Genomic DNA, 19,945 nt, shown 5'->3' with positions numbered 1-19,945 from the left:
ATGTCCCTCGATCTGCAGGCAATGCTCCTACTTATACAGCCCAAAATACCGTTAGCCTTCTTGGCAACAAGGACACACTGTTTACTCATATCCAGCTTCTCGTCTACTATAACCCCTAGGTCTTTTCTGCAGAACTCCTGCCTAGCCACTCGGTCCTTAGTTTGCAGCAGTGCATGGGATGCTTCCGTACTAAGTGCAGGACTCCGCACTTGTCCTTGCTGAACCTCATCAGCTTTATTTTGGCCCAATCCTCTAGTTTGTCTAGGTCCCTCTGTATCCTATCCCTACCCTCCAGCGTATCTACCACTCCTCCAAGTTTAGTGTCATCTGCAAACTTGCTGAGGGTGCAGTCCATGCCATCCTCCAGATCATTAATGAAGATATTGAACAAAACCGGCCCCAGGACCAACCCTTGGGACACTCCGCTTGATATCGGCTGCCAACTAGACATGGAGCCATTGATCACTACCCATTGAGCCTGATGATCTAGACAGCTTTCTATCCACCTTACAGTCCATTCATCCAGCCTATATTTCTTTAACTTGCTTGCAAGAATACTGTGGGAGATCGTATCAAAAGCTTTGCTAAAGTCAATTAATAACATATCCACTGCTTTCCTCTCATCCACAGAGCCAGTTATCTCATCATAGAAGGCAATTAGGTTAGTCAGGCATGACTTGCCCTTGGTAAATCCATGCTGACTGTTCCTGATCATTTTCCTCTCCTCTAAGTGCTTCAAAATTGATTCCTTGAGGACCTGCGCCATGATTTTTCCAGGGACTGAGGTGAGGCTTACTGGCCTGTAGTTCCCCAGATCCTCCTTCTTCCCTTTTTAAAAGAAGGGCACATTAGCCTTTTTCCAGTCATCCGGGACCTCCCCCGATCACCATGAGTTTTCAAAGATAACGGCCAATGGCTCTGCAATCACATCCGCCAACTCCTTTAGCATCCTTGGATGCAGTGCATCCGGCCCCATGGGATTGTGCTCGTCCAGCTTTTCTAAATATTCCTGAACCACTTTTTTCTCCACAGAGGGCTGGTCACCTCGTCCCCATACTGTGCTGCCCAGTGCAGTAGTCTGGGAGCTGACTTTGTTCGTGAAGACAGAGGCAAAAAAAGCATTGAGTACATTAGCAGTACCGTTGGAGATGAATTACTGTGCGGAGTGAAGGTAATGGCTGTCAAAAGGCATATGGAATTTACTATATTGATACCTTCTGTTGAATGTTAGTTCATAGTTGGGCACTTAAGTGTAGGGGTTTTTTTAATCCTTTGAGTCCTGCACTTTCCTGGATGTTTACATGACTCATCGATTTCAACGGCGATTGCACATATGTCTGTAGGAGAACAATTTGAACCTAAAAAGAAAAGAAGTGTAATGGCATACTACTCATCCAGCAGAGGGATGCAAAATCAATGATTGCCACCAGATGTTAGTAAGCTATATTTTGCACTCCTTTAGCTTAAGGATTAAACTTGTTTTTGAGACTTTGAAACATCTAGTTTCTGCTTGGAGCTTTTTTTTTTTGGTTGCAAAGCTGTAAATCCCTGAAAATAGGTTTATAATGAAAATGCTGACAGACAGGGCTGGATAATGACATTTTGAGGCCCTAAGCTATGTCAAATGTAAGAGGCCACCTACCATAAATTATATATATATATAAAATTTTCACAGGACACTGAATATATGAACATGAAAGCTTTATATATGCATATATAAAAAGGTGAAGTTGTAAACTAGAATAATAATCTAACGAAAACATGTCTTGCAATATGCCTGTTTGCATTATGAAATAGTTTCAAATTAACATATTTTCATTTATGATTTCTTAATTAGTAGATACGAAAACTTTATATCTACAGCAACACAAAAGCAGTTACACAGACCAGCTTACTTAATGGAAGCAGTACAACCTGCTGTATGTCTGTTTGCACACCACATTAATTTTAACACTTAAATTTAAAACGTTTTCCTTTGTGATTTTTGGAGAGCAAAGTCACTGATGATGTCCTCAAGCTACAGAGTTTGTCACTTTTGACGTACCACAATGCTTGGAGCAGATAGATGTCTGCCTAGAAAATGCTGCAAGAAAAGCTCTCTTTGTGTTCGCTTCTCTATCCGCTGTCTCCCCCCGGACCGTTAATTAAGCTTGAGTAAACACCTCGGACTCAGTGACAACAAGCTATATGCGTGAAAGAGAAAGAATTTACCAGAAAAGAGACGGGTAATCTCTAGACAGGCATTGAGAAAGTGAGAAAAATTAGCCTATATTCAAGCAAATATAATGAATGTCATAGGCTATTAAAGCCTATAAATCAAATATGCACATAGTTTGAAATAACTTCCTCACCAAGTACTCAGAATATTTTGATAGGAAGTGAAGGAAGATATATATATATATATATATATATATATATATATACATACACACACACACACACACACACAGACACACACACCCCTTCCTTCACTTCTCCCAAAACCCTCTATTTATTCTTTTGTCACCACTCTTGATATTTACTGTGAAGGTTCCTGAAACTGATAGAGGGAAGCCAACACAAATTTATCCTCAAGATCCACTCGACCCAAGTGCATAAAATGATCACCTGCAAATTCAATCATGTGAAGTATGGATAATGCATAAAGCAGAAAGCGGAGTGCGCACTAACATACACAACATTACATATGTATAGATCAAAAGAAAAAAGAACACACTAACTCTTAAGAAAACTTAGAAAAACAGGAATGAAGCCACTACATGATGGAGCGTGCTGGACATAAACAAAAGATGGCGGCCTTCCAGCTATTACCAGCCAAGGGGGATGCTAAACTAGAAGCAGCTGGCCAATGAAATGCTTCCTTAGGAGACGGAGACCAGACTTACTCGTAGAAAAACTAATTTTACAAGTGCAATTATCATTTTTTTTCCCCTCAGCCTGGCCTCTCACCTGTCAATAATGAACAATTAGTGAAGGGTAACAGGTAATAGAACAAGGGTATTTGTGTAGCCAGATGTGTATATTTTTGTCATATTTGAACTAAAGTGTCTATATTTAGAGAGACTCTTCTTTTTCCCATATCTTCTTTATTTATCAACCGATTTTGATAAAATTTAAAATGGAGTTAGTTTTTTCTTTTTTAGAGGCCCCTCATATTGTGAGGCCCTAACCTGTAGCTTAGTTATCTTATGCCTTACTCCGGCCTTGCTGACAGACCCTGAGTCTTAACAGAGCTACTTGGTGTTGCTATAATAAATAGACAATTATGGTCCTTTAGTTTAATATGAAAGCGACAGGAATGAAAACAGCAACAACATGAAAAGGTTAGTTGTTTCAAACAAAACACCTAGTAGATTTATTACAATGACATGCAACAATGCTCACCTACGTGGGTTTGTGCTGCAAAATGTAGTACTATATCAATTTTCTCAGTTTCAAAAAGTAGTTTTATAAAATGGGGTTCACAGATGTCACCCTAAGAGAGAAAAACAATTAGATTAAAAACAAAGATAGCAATCCAAGTCAGTTTTTAACAATGGGGTCTTGACTCTTAACTGTACCAAGTTTTATCTATAGTGTATAAACAGCAAGTAGTCTGTTTTGTTAATTTTATCCATGACTTTATGCAGGACTGCTTTCTGTTGATTACTTGTATACTATCATGTCAGTTCAAATTTATTGAACAGCTTATTTTAAAAAACACAGTATACAAGAATCAAAAAGGGCTAAGCACTTACATACAAGTGGGACTACCTCAATGAGTAAATGCGGGGGAAGTACTCTGTTGATACTTACAATAAACTATTACATAAAGTAAATTGCCAAATCATGTCCAAAAGTCATTCAGTTCCCTTAACACATTTTACAGCTAAAGAAATAAAATTCTGTGTAACCCTCATACTTGCAGTCAAACTAGCCATATTCTTAAAATAGCAGAAATGTTACTTTAAACATAAAAGGACCAGTTAATTTAACCTATTTATATAAATACTCATTAACTGAATAAAGTTCATATTAAAAAGTCACAATTACATGGAGGGTGGGGGGGTTCAAACCAACAACCACTCTGTCAGAATCTGTTAGTGATGACAGAGGAAGGATATTTTTAAATTCTAGAACTAGGTTCTGTCAATATTAAAATAGTTTTTAAATTACACAGAATAGTGAATTAGCAATGGCAAGAGCCACTGTAAGTTTATTAGAGAAAATTACATCTTTGAAATTATCTAATTAGTTTACTTTAGCACTTACACTCTGAGGTTAATATGCATTTTCACGAATTGAAATGTGAACTATCACAGAAAGAGCAAGTGAAAAATACCCTCTGTCCTAAAACAATCTTCATGAAGCCAGAATTTGTAGGCTAAGCCACAGAGTCAAAAGTTCTGTTATTTGAAAGAATAAGAAAATCAGTTCATAGAAAATAAAGACTGCCCATAGGAAAAAGCAAGTAAATTGTTCAAAGAGCAAGCAAAAGCACTGCTAACAAAAAAAAAAAGAATCTCATATCCAATTTTTTAAAGTGATTCAAAAACTGCTTTCCTGTAGTTTATGCATTAATAGAAAACAAACTACAGCTACCTCTAAATATAAGGAAATAGAAATGTACTCCATGCTTTTCAAGCAAGACTCTCATATGTATTCAGACTCATATTATTGATGTACATTACCCATTAAATATGGAGCTAAATTACCACCACTAGAAATTTAGGAAACATCTCCAATACTAGTACTCAAGCTACTTACGAGTATTAGCTATACTGTACATCAGGGATCGGCAACCTCTGGCACACAGCTCACCAAGGTAAGTACCCTGGCGGGCCAGGTCAGTTTGTTTATCTGCCGCATCTGCAGGTTTGGCCGATTGCAGCTCCCACTGGCCACAGTTCACTGCTCCAGGCCAATGTGGGCTGCAGGGAGCAGCTGCCAACATATCCTTCGGCCCACGCAGCTTCCCGCAGCCCCTATTGGCCTGTAGCGGCGACCCGCGGCCAGTGGGAGCCACAATCGGCCGAACCTGCGGACCCAGCAGGTAAACAAATCAGCTCGGCCTGCCAGGATGCTTACCCTGGAGGGTCGTGGGCCAAAGGTTGCCTATCCCTGCTATACCTAAAGCATAAAGATGTTATGAATAATTGTTGAATGAACAGCGACACCTAGTGGCTTTAAAAAAAATGGAAGATGAACTGAAGATCATTCTAGGATCTACTTCAGAGTTTTCAGAAGCAAGGCAACTAACTGGCTGGCAATAGTTCCAAATATATAACTATTTGGTTTAACTACACAGGCAAAAAAGTGTTAGTTTACCTTCGCTCAAAATGCTACACACCAAAAAACACACTAGGAAAACATTAGGTTGACATTTTCCCATTCCTTCACCTCAGAGATAAAACACACTAGTAAATGTTCTTTAAACAGCATCAGCATTACTCAGTCTTTGCTACAGAAACCAGCGTGTTTGCAAAAAGTCAATGAAGGATTTAAAATAATGTGTTTCTTACTGTACCTCTAAAGAAATACACCCTTCAGAGAGTCATCAACATTCCAGTAATTTTCAGTGGGGAATGCTGAACGATGCTAATACTCTTATAATTATACACAATTAGAACCTGCAGGCTTTTAGTTTTGGCCCTTGCAATGCATAGCACATAGTACTTGGTACAGCTATATACTTTGTAGTATGCTCTCATAATCTTAAAATATATAGCCAGTCCATTTTTACATTAACATTCTGCACTTATACTAGGCTTCCCAGTTTCAGAAGCACCTTACAAACATCAACTAATTAAACTATGCAGCACCCTTGTGAGGTGTGTAATGAAGTACTATCTCCATTTTACAAATGAGGAAGCTGAGGCACGTAAGATTTAAATAGAACAATCCACCTCATCTGTCAGTGAAATGAAACTCTTTACCACACCAGTATATTGTTTTTAAAAGAAGAGAGGACACCATCTAATCTAATTTTATCTAGAGAAACAGCAGCATAACCCTAATGGTAGGGTCTCTCTATATATAGGAAAGTTAGGTATAAATTGGGAGCCGCGGTTGGCCGAACCTGCCAATGCGGCAGGTAAACAAACTGGCCCAGCCCGCCAGGGGGCTTACTCTGGTGAGCTGCGTGCCAGAGGTTGCCGATCCGTTATAGACACTGTATCAGAAGTATGCAGTAATAAGCCATGTCGATACCTATAAATACATGGTCAAAAGTGGAAGTTATACAGTGTAACCAAAAGCAGAAGCTATAGTTCCATGAGAAGAAAAAGATGGAGATTCCCAAATCAGGTCTTAGTTCTGCAGAAGCCCAGATACAAAAGCCTGTCCAACCTCAGATTTTACAACCATAACTTGCTAGCTCGATACTAAAAAATCTGCCATACCTGGATAAACTTGTAGTTTTGCTTCTCAGAAATGGTTTCAAGATTCTTCAAGCTTGCGCAATAGTCCAGCTTAAGGAAAAAAAACCAGAATATTACTAAGACGATGAGTTTTCTTTAACGATTCTATACTAGATCCTGCTTATTTACTAACTGAGCAAGTCTCTAATTAACAAGCTTGAGGAGAAGGTGCTAAAACTATTGTTTAAAATAGATCTGCAGGAAGGTCAACTTCTCTGTTTAAAAGGTGTATTATGTGCCATTACGTGGTGATTGAAAAATCTAGCAATAATCAATTAAATAGAAGCTTAGAATCCTAGTCCCCTAGAATTGATCCATCTGCCCACACTTTGTTGACAACACAATTCTCTGATATCATTTGGCAGCCAAAACAGATGATTGTGAGATGGGAAAATAAAAATGAGAAACAGTTGAAGTCTTCCAAAACAGAGCCATTTTCATATGAATGCTCTCTAATAAAGAGAGCGGAAGGAATGTATGAAAGTAAAATATTAAATTTTGGCAGAGGAAACATTTGAAAGTGATCCTCTTTTTAAAATTCCCAGACTCATTAACATTGTAGACCTTGATTCTAAAAATACACATATGATTCAGCATTTACTTCAGTGATATTACTCACATGAGTAAAGTTAAGTTTCTGTAGCAGTATTTTCAGGACTGGGCCAGACTTTGCTATGACACATGCTATTGTGGTTGGTTATATTATGGAAGTGCAGAAGAGTTTGTTGTGAAGGTGAAGAGTCTTTGAAAGTTTTGCCCTGAAAATTACCTCACCTGGAGGTTTTCAGTGATTGTGTTTAATGGGATCTGCAGTTGAGCAATCTTTACTCTAATCCAATAGCTTGCAACTTTCCATCCAATGGCTTGCAACTTCCCAGAATACTGTATCCCTTTCAGGAGTCTGATCTGTCTTACGTACCCTCAATTTACACCTCACTTAAAAACAACTTGCTTACAAAATCAGACATAAAAATACAAGTGTCATAGCACACTATTACTGAAAAATTGCTTACTTTCTCATTGTTACCATAAATTTATAAAAAATAAATCAATTTCTACATAATGCCTAATTAAGAACCTCTGTCTAACGAAATAAGTCACCTGGGGTAGAAGTTACAAACCCATTGTAGAAAGCATGACATGGCTGAGAAGCAGATTTGAAACTCATGGCTACTCCAAATAAAAATACTTCATTTGATTAGAGTTAAGGTACAGTATGTGAAACAAACATGTTAGCAGAATTGAGGGTGGGCTCTGAGAACTGGGCTTTAGATCAGGTCCTAAATTAGCACATAAAACATGCCAACTCTGAATTTTAAGTAATTCAAGATCTAATGTAAAACTTTCATCATATTGTATATTAACGGATTCATATTACACTTCTACCCCATTATAACACCATCCGATATAACACGAATTTGCATATAACGCGGTAAAGCAGCGCTCCGGGTGGGCTGGGCTGCGTGCTCCAGCAGATCAAATCAAGTTCGATATAATGTGGTTTTAGCTATAACACAGTAAGATTTTTTGGCTCCCAAGGGCAGCGTTATATCGAGGTAGAGGTGTATTTCACATTTCTTTAGAGAGAAAAAACACAAAAACTTACCTTATCTAGATTGATAATCAGATAGTTTGGATAGTTTTCTACAAGAGACACAACCACATGTGATGCACTGCAGGTTTAAAAAAAGAATAATCCTGTTTTAAATGATGATAACATAGATAACTTTAGGATACCAGATCCCTAGAGACAAAACCCTAATTGATACAAAAATACACTGATTTTTAAAAATTTGCTAATGTTGTTTTTTGTTACCCTTTTAATAAGCATGTAATGTTAGTGAATTAAAAGCTAGAGAAATAATTTTATTGTATAATTAAAGTTTTGTTGTTCTAGCCACTCCCCCCCAAAAATCAGTAAGATCTCATTTGTTCAAATGTCATAGTTTCTAATAAACTGTATAACCTACATATCAGCATATCTTTGGCCTCAATTCTTCATATACTTACACATGGCTTTAAAATGTATAGGTGTGTAGTTCCACTGCATAGAGTTAAGCACATGACTGTTTGTAAGATTAGCATCTGTGTAACCTTAAACATTTTTTTAAGAGCTGATCCATCCCCTGCAATACCAATAGTCTCAATGATCTGTGCTTCAATACCGAGCCGTGAGGTCTGTTCATACATTAACGTGGTTCTGTCCATACATTACATTAATTTCTACGCCTAAGCACATTCCAGAATTTATTTTTGTCAATTTCTCTCTGCACCTTAATTGACCAATTAAGGTAGAGACAGAAACGTATAACACATGGAGCCCATGCATTTGGTTAGCAAACCTAGGAGCTGCAGACACTTCTGGGAAAAGGGGAAAATGGAGGGGGGGGGCCACAAAGAGCACCAACATGGGGAGAAGAGGGAAATGGGCACCTTGTATACCATTTCTCCCCCCAAGCTCCCTGTGGACCATCCTCACATCCCCTCTATTTCAGGGACTCTTGCCAACTCTGCTCACCCACCCCTCATCAAGGGGCTTTGTATGCTACTCCCATATCCCCCTCCACCATACTATTGTCCTCCATTCTCTCTCCAAGCCAGGGGCCCTGTGTGCCCCTCCTTGCCCTATGTGCTCACACTACAGTACTCCATTCTCCACCCAATCCCCTTTACCAGGAGGTCCATGTGCCTCCCATTCTTTCCATACAAGGGTCCCTCGTTCTCTTTGCCATGCCCTTTCTTCCCCATGGCTCTCCACTATTCTTATTTCTTTTGTTTCTGTCCTAGAAATAAGTCACTGAGGTTGTCAACACTTTTAAACTATTAGGACGACGAGCAGAACTGAGATGAGGTATATTATGCTGGAAGGTGTTCGTGGCTTTGATTAACCAGTTCTTTGATCTCTGTTGTAACTAACACTTCAGGAATGGAGTTGTTCATAACTCAAATGTTCATAACTGAACAAACATCATAGTGTTATTTCAAAAGTTTACAACTGAACCTTAATGACTTAATACAAAATTGAAACTTTACTATGCAAAATAAAAATGCTGCTTTTAACCATCTTAATTTAAATGAAACAAGTACTGATACAGTTTCCTTACCTTGTCCAATTTTTTTAAACTTTCCTTTTTTCAAATAATTTATGTTTAACATAGTACTGTACTGCATTTCCTTTTTTTCCTGTCTCTGCTGCTGCCTGATTGTATACTTTTGGTTCCAAACGAGCTGTGTGCTTGGCCGGTCAGTTTTAACACTGAACTGTAAACACTGTATTGAAATTGACAATTTTGCTATCCAGACACAAGGAGTGCTTACGTGTCCTCCATTTCTCCCTTCCAATTTTCTGATTTTCACCAAAAAGCAAAGGATTCTGCCCACTGATACTTAAAAATTCCTTGAAATTTTGGAATTGATTGATTACAGCATTTTAAAGTATCACACATGTGACAGGCTGGAACTTACTACCTCCTAAGAGCCCTATGTACCAAGGTTCAAGACCCAGGGTCCCTGGCGCACAGTCCTTACTCACGTTTGCAGGGAAATGATGAGAAATAAACTCCACTTCCTCTCTTTTATGAGGCAAGATTAAAAAGACAGGGACTTTTAAGTTTGGAAGACATAAGTAAGGAGGGGATACAACAGAGGTCTATAAAATCATGACTGGTGCCAAGAAAGTGAATAAGGAAGTGTTATTTCCTCCTTCACATAAGGAATACGTTTAAAACAAACAAAATGAAGTTCTTCACATAACACATAGTCAACCTGTGGAACTTGTTGCCAGGAGATGTTGTGATTGCCAAAATTATAACTGAGTTCAAAACAGAATTAGATAAATTCATGGAGGATAGGTTCATCAATGGCTATTAGTCAAGACGGTCAGGGATACAACCCATGCCCGAGATGTCCCTAAGCCTCTGAATGCTAGAAGCTGGGAGTGGATGACAGCTAATGAATTATTTAGTAATTGCCCTGTTCTGTTCATTCCCTCTGAAACATCTAATATTGGCCACTATCAGAAGAAAATATACTGGGCTAGATGGACTATTGATTTGACCCAGTATGGCCACTCCTATACACAAAGAAACAGAGAAATGTCCCAGAATGTACCTTGCTCTGCTCGGCCAATCAGCTTAGCTTTACAGATGTAAAACACTGTGAGTATGCACATTCTCAAATTAATAAAAACCTGTTCTTACATTGCTTCAGCTGAAGTCAGTCAGGAAAAGGTTTAAGCTCAATCAGTATAAACTAGCCCTTTGCCCTGCTTTAACCAATCAATTTTCAAACCAATTTAAGTTTTCCTGATGCAAATGCTGTATTTAAGACAATGGTTTTTTTGTTTGTTTCTTTGTTTTTAAAAAAAGGAATAAAGAAAACAATCCTAGATTTTTACCTTGTCTATACTAGGCTTTGCAAGTACAGCTCTATCGGCAAACCCTTCTAGTGTACACTCCACCTTCCCCAACAACATTTTTGCTAGTATAACTGCATGTACATTAGGGTCTTTGAATTGTTATGTAGTTTTGAGGAGTGATACCCCTCCTCCCAGTTGAGACTGACATAGCTATGCCAGCAAAACTTTTTAAGCGTAGACCACATATCAGTCTTCCACAGACAGCTAACTTGACGTATCTCTGACGTTCATTATATGCTAACTTGCATGCGAGTGAGAAATATTTAATTTATAAGATGATTAGCATAAACCGGGGTCGGCAACCTCTGGTATGCTGCTCACCGGGTAAGCACCCTGGCAGGTCAGGTCAGTTTGTTTACCTGCCGCGTCGGCAGGTTCAGTAGACCGCGGCTCCCACCAGCTGTGGTTCACTGTCCCAGGCCAATGGGCGCTGCGGGAAGCGCCGAGGGATGTGCTGGCCGTGGCTTCCCGCCTCGGCCTGGGATAGCAAACCATGGCTAGTGAGAGCTGCTGTACGCCAAACCTGCCGATGCGGCAGATAAACAAACTGACCTGGCCCGCCAGGGTGCTGACCCCTGATATAAACTGTTGTCCCTTCAACTTGGTAAAGAAAGCAAAATTCAGCTTTTGCCATAAAGGGCCACTGAACTGAACAGATAACTACTTCTGTCTGAAATTGTTTGCTTACTGCTGATAATTAAAGCTAAGATTATGTCACGCAAGATCACAGAAGTCATGGATTCCATGACTTCCAGAGACCTCTGTGATATTTTCCACTTCAACCCTGAGTGCGACAACCCCAAAACTCCAAGCCACAGCAAGGGGCAATCCCAGAGCTATGAGCCACCATGGGCAGCAGGTGCTAGACAACCCTCCCTGCCCCCACAGCAGGGTTTAGGCAAGCATCGTTAGCCCCATTGTGTCAGTTATTTTTAGTAAAAGTCAGGGACAGGTCACAGGCCTCTGTGAATTTTTGTTTATACCTATGACCTGTCCTTGATTTTTACTAAACAGTGACAAAATCTTAGCCTTACTGATTATCATAACCTTAGTCCCAGATTTGGACCTTAGCGTCCAAAATATGGGGGTTAGCATGAAAACCTCCAAGTTTAGTTACCAGCTTGGACCTGGTACTTGCTGCCACCACCCAAAAAATTAGAGTGTTTTGGGGCACTCTGGTCCCCCTGAAAAAACTTCCCTGGGGACCCCAAGACCCAAATCCCTTGAGTCTCACAACAAAGGGAAATAATCCTTTTTCCCTTCCCCGCTCCAGGTGCTCCTGGAGAGATACACAGACACAAGCTCTGTGAATCCAAACAGAGTGACTCCCCCTCTCCGTTCCCAGTCCTGGAAACAAAAGCACTTTCCTCTTCACCCAGAGGGAATGCAAAATCAGGCTAGCAAATCCAACACACACAGATCTCCCCCTGATTTCTTCCTCCCACCAATTCCCTGGTGAGTACAGACTCAATTTCCCTGAAATTTCCCAGTAAAGAAAACTCCAACAGGTTTTAAAAAGAAAGCTTTATATAAAAAGAAAGAAAAAATACATACAAATGGTCTCTCTGTATTAAGGTGACAAAATACAGGGTCAATTGCTTAAAAGAATATTGAATAAACAGTCTTATTCAAAAAGAACACAAATCAAAGCACTCCAGCACTTATATTCATGCAAACACCAAAGAAAAGAAACCATATAACTTACTATCTGATCTCTTTGTCCTTACACTTAGAAACAGAAGATTAGAAAGTAAAACTACTTCTCCAAAGCTCAGAGACAGCAGGCAGACAGAAAACAAAGACTCAGACACAAACTTCCCTCCACCCAGAGTTGAAAAAATCCGGTTTCCTGATTGGTCCTCTGGTCAGGTGCTTCAGGTGAAAGAGACATTAACCCTTAGCTATCTGTTTATGACACTGATAACATCCAGGAGCACTATAATAAAAAGAAGGTGGAAGTTTCCCACCTACCATTTACTTACTGCATTTGACATGCTATTTCTCTATATCCCCTGTATTGCCACTGCAGCCCATTTCTGCGCAGCTATCTGCCAGGGCAGAGCTGCCAGTTTCCAGGGTCAGGGTTATCACCAACTCTCCCTCTTTGCAAAAGTCTTTCAAACAGCAACCAGCAAAAGAAAGACAACTCTGGGCATGGGAACATGCGGAAGCTGGCGCGGGGACTCAGTGGCACACACAGTCTCTGAATCAGTGCTGTAACAAGGGTGAGGTGAGTGAGGCACTTGCCTTGGGCGCAGAAAGTTGAGGGGCACAGAAAAATATGACATGAGCGTGTTTTTCTGCAGACACAACAACCGTCATTTGAGTAATCAAGTTCTAATATTCCCAGTGAGCACACGCTTATTATATATTAGGACTTCTCGAATCTGCTTAAGACCCACCAAACGGTGAGCACCTTTGTTTATCATTCCTTATTTCTTATGCAGATCACATATTGGGAATCTGTGATCTCTATAATATATTAATTTTGTTTACTGCCTCAGAAATGTCATCAGAGATTCAGAGTTTTAAACATCAGGCGTTAGCTTTGTTTCCAAACGTTTCATGTACAATTACTTTGGACCTTTTCCAGTTAATTCATGAATATAATTTGGCCAAATCTTATCCAAATTTAGAAATTGCATTAAGAATATTTCTCTGCTTGTAACTGTGGATTCTTGTGAAAGAAGCTTCGGTAAGCTCAGATTAATTAAAAACTACCTTCCAGCAACCATGGGTCAGGAGAAATTAACAAATAAGCCCATCTTGTCAATATAACATGAAGTAGCAAACAACATTAATTTTGATGCAATTATCAATGAATTTGCCTCATTAAAAGCGTGAAGAGTACAATTTTGAAAAATTATTGTTAATTATATCTGATATGGTTCTACAGCTAAATTTTACTTGTGACTATTTAAATAGTATGTTACGTGCACTATGATGCATTTCGTATATGTATTAGTTGATTTTGTATGCAGAACTTATGATTAAAATAAATAAACGTTCTATTATCATTATTCTTCTTGCTTACGGTATTTTTCTTTTCTTTTTTTTTTTTTTTTTTTTACAAAGTAACTACTATGAAATTATATGGAGGAGGGAGGGTGCAATTTTATATTCTTGCCTCCGCACAAAAATAACTACCTATGGTTCTGCTCTGAAGCGGCTTTTAGCGTTGTGCTGGTGCTAACCGCCCCAGTGCGCGGTTACCTGCCCCCTGTCAATATGGGACTCCGGCTCCCCGGGCAGGAGCAGGCAAGGGAAGAACCCTCACCCCCCACTGTCCCGGAGGGGCAGGGGATGCCCTCGCATCGCACCCGCCCCCCTGCTCCAGCCAAGCGGGCCTCCAGACAGCCGCACGCACACCGAGGGGGCCCCCAGCCGCGGCAAGGCGATCAGGGTCGGCAGCCGGGGGCCACCTTGGCCCAGCCCCGGGTGGCGGAGTCAGGAGTGCGGATCGCAGCGGCGGGACAGCGGGAGGGAGACTCACCCCGCCCCCCTCCCAAGTAGGGTGAGAAGAACAAAATATTAGGACACGTGGTGGGGGGGGGCAGACACTGACGGAGCAAACAACAAACCATCAGTGAGAACCGCGAGACGCCGGGACAAACTGCGCCGCCCACACATCGGTCGGGACCTTCCCCCGAGCGCCGCTACTCACATGAACCCGGCGCCGCCCGTCACCAGGAGCCGCTTGGCAAAGCCCGAAGCCCCGACAGCAGCCCCAGGACCCCCAGCGCCCGACATCACCCGCGCTTTACGGCACTACCGCTGCTCGCCGCCTGCCGTCACTTCCCGGCGTTGTGTCTCACCGCCCCCCCCCCGTTTTCCGCCACTGCGCATGGGCGAAGCGGTGCCTCCGTCCCCGCGCGTGCACAGCGACACCCTCTACTACTGCCCTCGTCCGCGTTCACGCGCGGGGCTGAGGGGGGTGCGCTGGCGGCGGCGCGGGTCCGTGGATTGGGCAGGGGCAGGCCCCCCAGCAGAGGGCGGGCGGACGCTGCAACGTGCCCACCCTCATCCGCTCCCTCCATGGCAGCCGTAAAATACGGTTTCACGACATTTGGCAGCCGTATAGCCAAGCTAAGCACCGGACACGTAGCGGCCTGGCAGCGAGCCAAGCCTCAAGCTCTCGCTGCAGGAGGGCGGGGAATAACACTGGGGGAGGCGGGGCAGGCGTTGGCTCCGCCCCGTAGCTCGTTCTTTGTTCCTATTGGTTCTCCCTCCGCCGGTTCCAGCTGTGCACGGGGGGGAGCTGTCACGTGATACTGAGCGGGCGGGGGGCCCGTGCCGCTGCCGGGGATGGGGCGGCTGCTGTGGCTGCTCTGCGTGGCCGTGGGCAGCAGCCGCTGGTGGCTGCGGGCCGCCCAGGGGAAGACGCTGCGGGGCCGCTTCCCTAGCGCGGGGGGCGGGGCGCGGCCGGCGGCGCGGTTCCAGTTCCACGGTAGGTGCCCGCCGCGGGCGGCCCCCACGTCGCTCCGGGCGCGGGTGGGAGCCAGCGACTCCGCAGCCCGTGGGGGCCTCGGGACCCGTTTGCAGCGTGAGACCCCGCCCCGTCGCCGCAGCTAGGCTGGGTGGCGAGCTCTGCCTGGCGCGCCGAGCCCAGGGCTGCGCGCGGGTGGAGCCGGGCGCACACGCGTGCCCGGAGCCTGCCGACAGCCGGAGGGGCCCTGCACCGGGTTTGGAAGGGAGACTGGGGCATGTCCGCGCTATAGTGGCTGCAGCCCGAGGGGTGGGCGCTCCCCACAGCCGGGGAAGGTGGGTTAATCCTCAGCCCCATCCCTTGAGAGGCAGCATCTGGATCAAAGGAAATATTCTTCCATTGACCAGCCTGTGTTGACAGTGTGGGTTAAGTCGCGGTAACTATGTAGCACAGGGCATGACATTTTTAATAGCCCTGAGCATTGTAGCTAGAGATCAACCTAAGTTTTAGGTAAAGACCCAGACCTGTCTACACTGTAATTAAAAACCTGCTGACTCGAGCTTGCTGGACTTGGGCTAAGGAACTGTTTAATTGCAGTATAGATGTTTGGGCTTGGACTGCAGCCGGAACTCTGGGATCCTCCCACCTTGCAGGTCCTAGAGCCTGAGCCCAAATGTCTACACCACAATTAAACAGCTCTTTAGTCTGTAAACCTGGTGAGTTGGCAAGAGTTTTTGATGTCAGTGTACTCATTCCTGAAGAGGCCATTCAGCAATCCCAAACCATCTAGTTTGCCTCTACCGGTGCCCAAATATCATAATAGATTATATAGTGATGAAAGTACATTAAGAACTAGATACTGTTATCGGTCTGTCTCAATGACTTTGCACAGGAGATCACTATCACAATCCATTTTACAGATGGGGAAAGTGGGACGCACAGAGGGGTAGCAACTTGTCCAAAGCCACATAGCAAGCCAATGGCAGAGCCAAGAGCTTTATGAGCGTTGGCTATAAAAGAGTTGCCATGTAATAATACTTAAAAAAAAAATAAAAAGTAGTAGTATCTTGAGGGTATTTTGCATTATGTTTGCTTAATTTTAATAATAACTCAGATTATATGTTAAATCGCTAAATAGTGACTAGAATGATGCTCAGTACTCTGCGTTCCTCAATCAGAAAGTTTCAAGGAACCTTGTAGCTTTTTCCACTTCCTATAAGTACATGCCCTTAACATGTCAGGATGTTTGCAGAAGATGCATTTTCTGGGAAACACCTCTATACAGGTTGTCAGTTATTAATAATAATGTTATAAAACAATTTGTATGTCTTTTATTCAGACACATGTTTATGAAAGGTCTAATTATGCAGATGAAGAAGTATTAGCCTGTACCATAGACATGCATAGTGCTTTTTGGATGTCTAAGACATTGTCTCTGTCACCAAGTTCATACCATCTGAGACCTCTGTCCTGCAACTGACTCTATATGGTGAACCCCTGCTCCTATGTGGAGCCCCATTGAATTCAATGGGAGTCCACTTGCTCAGAGCCAGTTGCTGGATTAGTGCCTTAATTAGATACGAATGTGAGAGATAATAAATATACAAGAGGTGGGAGTCTTTAGAGTTTAAAAGCAAAACAATGCTGACATAATTTATATCTTTGCCATTTGTATTGTATTGACTTACTCTGACTAGAATTCTCAATTCTATGAATTTTTTCTTTTAAGAATGGGGTGTGTGTATTGTATTTAATGTAAAGACCACATGATGGTGTGGAATAAATGGATTTATTGGCATGAGTTGGGGATTTCTGATTTATTCACAAGTGATGAATTATTGAGTGATGCAAGTTATCCTCAAATAAAACTTTTTCACCAGGTCATATATTTGCCAGGTATATCTACACACACCCCATGTTACTGACTAACTTCTAGAAGTTCTTTTTAAAAAAAATTGGTGCTGTCTTGTATTTTTCCATCTTATATTTAAGTATCTTAGTTCTCATCAGTTCTACTTTACAGCAGATGATAAAGTAATTGTGATTTTAAAGGTTAGTATGTCAAGCCCTTCCAGTTTTAGAATCAAGTGCTACATTCCATAGGGAAGACTGGAATATGTTCTTTCTAGCCCAAAGGATCTTTAACCAGTCACTGGTGCAAATCTGAATAGAACAATTCCTGGACCTTGGACAGATGTAAATTGAGAGGAAAGGGGGAGACAACTATCTGGAAGGCTTTTTTTTTTTTTGTTAGTTGTTTAAAGTACAGTTATAACATAAATGTATGTTTATGTTAATGAGGCCAAAATTAGGATTTTGTGCAAGTTGAGATCATAAGAATGATGTTCAATGGAGAGTAGTTGGTTGGGCTTGCAAAGATTTTGTATTCAATTTGGCAGCCAGTCTCTCTGTCTAATGTAATAACTTTCAAACACCACATGCAATCAGTTCCAAAATTTCAGGGAATGTTCTAGGCATCAATGGCCATTACTCCCTCCAATTTCCCTGCCAGCTCTTTAGCACAGCCACCACCTCAGACACCTCTGCGGTTGGCAGTAGAACAAACAGGTTGATGGCACCCTTTAACACCTTCCAGCATAACAGCACCCCATCTTGTCTCTGCCCGTCCTCCCAGGAGAGTGCAACATGTTGACACGCTGGATAACTTAGCACTCAGAAAGAAGAGTTGGAGGGAGGGGCCAGGGATGCATGCACACAGCCTCTGGTGTGGGAAGGGGAATGGGGGGTTACAGAGAGTCTCTTCCTGTGAGGGGTATGGAGGGCATGGGGAAGTGGAACTTGCGGTGCACTCAGAGCTGCTGAGTGTGGGGTATGGGATAGGAAAATGGGGATCCATCCTGGTATGGGAGGAGGTGAGACTGGAGGCCACATTGAGACCCAGTCAGGAGGGAGTTGCAGGGTGCCCCTGAAACAAAGGGGAATGGGAGGATAGCACACAGGGAGCATGTGGAGGGGTGGAATACAGGGATGCATGCGTTCCACTCCTGGTGTGTGCAGTAAGCTTGATTTACAGATGGTACAAAGTGTGCAGCTTCCTAGTTAATCTCAATGACTGTATGACTAGTCAGTAGGTATGCTAAGAAGGTTGGCTGGAGCTAGAGGAAATCACTTTCTCCAGCTTGTCTGTAGGGGGCTGAAATTTGAAGGAGCTTGACAAATTGAAAATTACCAACAGCAGAACAAAGCAGCCAGGTGTTGTGCTAGGACAGACAAACTTGAGGGATTATCAGAGCCACTCAGGAACTTTGAGTAGGAGAGAAAGGAAGAGATGTGTATATATTCATAGCATGGGGTGGTTGAGTTAGCTGCAGGACCAACCAAGGTCAGAGCAAGATGACCAAGAAGGAGGCTTGGTAATTGAGAAGGCAAGGCGGCAAGCTGTGTCTTGCAGCAGAGGAACCCTGGACAGCACCAGAGGACTCTGATCCCAGCCCAAAGAAAGATCTGAGGTGGTCAGAAAACCAAGGCAGGGAAATGCATGCAGGGTTTATTATTTTTATATAGGTGTGCATATTTTTTGTGCAGTTGAATAAAGAGCAATGGTGGTTTAGACTCTTGTGCAAAGTCAGTCTGTGAGTTACGTGGTATACCCATTGTATGCACTTGAAGAATTAACCTGTGGACCCCAGAAGTGCTGGAGTTCTGAGAGAGAAGCTGCAAGGGAGACTGAGGGGTCAGTACTGGTCCTTGGGCCTGGGTAGTTGGACTGTGAGGTCTCAGCTCTCTGGAGAGGGTGTGATATAGGAACTGCCCGTCAAGAGTATGACTAGGGATTCCAGACCAGGGAGAGTGACTGGACCACACTTATGCTTTGGTGACCTAAAGCACACATGGCCCAATGAAATGAGCCCCCTTACAGTAATCTGGAGAGTGACCAAGAGTGGTCCATCTGGATCTGTGGCATGCATTAGAAAGGTACTGCTATAGCTGTCTAGGTACTATGCCACTTTTATTTGTGTGATCCACATAAGTCATGTAGCTGATTTTATTGTTTTAAATATCAAGGTGACCATGCTGTTCTGTATATCAGAATCAACAATGTAGCAGCAGCTGTTGAAAAAGAGGCCAGACTTCACCTTTTTCAAGCACAGGAATGGCTAAAGCTGCAGGACAGCACCCAGGATCACAGCTGTGGAGAGAAACTGTCCAAAGCTCAGCTGACAAGTGAGTTTATTCTTTTTTAAATCTTGAAGTCAGCGTTCTTTTAACTGTATGTATTTTGGATAAATTCATGGTTGTAGATTGCCACGTACTTTTAGGGGCGAAAGAAAAATGCAGAGCTGTTATTTACCAGGCTGCACGTGGCAATAGACTGTATAGGTAGGGATGCAAGGAGGGTCTGGGTCACGATGCAAACTGCAGGCACGCACACAACTAAAATTTAATTAATTAAAAGTTTTATTGGGGATAGTTACAAGGGGTAGGAGAGCAGCGTATGATTAGCTAATAGGGTTAATGGAACTTAAAACATACAATGGCTAAAGTATTTACTATTAATATTTATAAACAAAGATGCAGTAAACAATATTTATAAACACGGATGCAGCATTTAGTAATAACCAGTACTTACGAATACAAACCAACTCATAACGACCTGCAAACGTAGAAACTCTGCTTAAAACACGTGAGCTGAGAGAGGCTTCGAGGTGATCAGGCTCGGTTACGGGTGTGTACAAGGTACAC

At 42.4% G+C, this 19,945-nt stretch overlaps 2 protein-coding genes across 7 annotated transcripts in view; one reads left to right on the top strand and one right to left on the bottom strand.

Annotated features, from left to right (window-relative positions):
- Window positions 1-14,610, bottom strand: part of TGDS (TDP-glucose 4,6-dehydratase) — a 40,778-nt gene extending 26,168 nt beyond the window's left edge. For 2 of the 3 annotated variants that reach the window (XR_007774001.1, XM_050950470.1), the window contains exons 1-4: window positions 14,480-14,610; window positions 8,005-8,071; window positions 6,381-6,449; window positions 3,385-3,475 (exon numbers count right to left, since the gene is read on the bottom strand). Coding sequence is in view for 1 of the 3 variants with exons in the window: in XM_050950470.1 (XP_050806427.1) it covers window positions 3,385-3,475; window positions 6,381-6,449; window positions 8,005-8,071; window positions 14,480-14,565 (313 nt within the window). In the remaining 2 variants the exon portion in view is untranslated. The remainder of the gene's footprint in view (window positions 1-3,384; window positions 3,476-6,380; window positions 6,450-8,004; window positions 8,072-14,479) is intronic. The other variant, XR_007774002.1, reaches the window with a different exon arrangement.
- A 500-nt stretch (window positions 14,611-15,110) lies between these two features.
- Window positions 15,111-19,945, top strand: part of GPR180 (G protein-coupled receptor 180) — a 31,001-nt gene continuing 26,166 nt past the window's right edge. For all 4 annotated transcript variants that reach the window (XM_050949757.1, XM_050949748.1, XM_050949739.1 and 1 more), the window contains exons 1-2: window positions 15,111-15,262; window positions 19,268-19,426. In XM_050949757.1, coding sequence (XP_050805714.1) covers window positions 15,121-15,262; window positions 19,268-19,426 — 301 coding nt within the window. In that variant the 5' untranslated portion in view covers window positions 15,111-15,120. The remainder of the gene's footprint in view (window positions 15,263-19,267; window positions 19,427-19,945) is intronic.

Source organism: Gopherus flavomarginatus, chromosome 1 (genome assembly GCF_025201925.1).
Source record: "Gopherus flavomarginatus isolate rGopFla2 chromosome 1, rGopFla2.mat.asm, whole genome shotgun sequence".
Classification (NCBI taxonomy): domain Eukaryota; kingdom Metazoa; phylum Chordata; order Testudines; family Testudinidae; genus Gopherus; species Gopherus flavomarginatus.
This window is presented reverse-complemented; position numbering and strand designations above follow the sequence as displayed.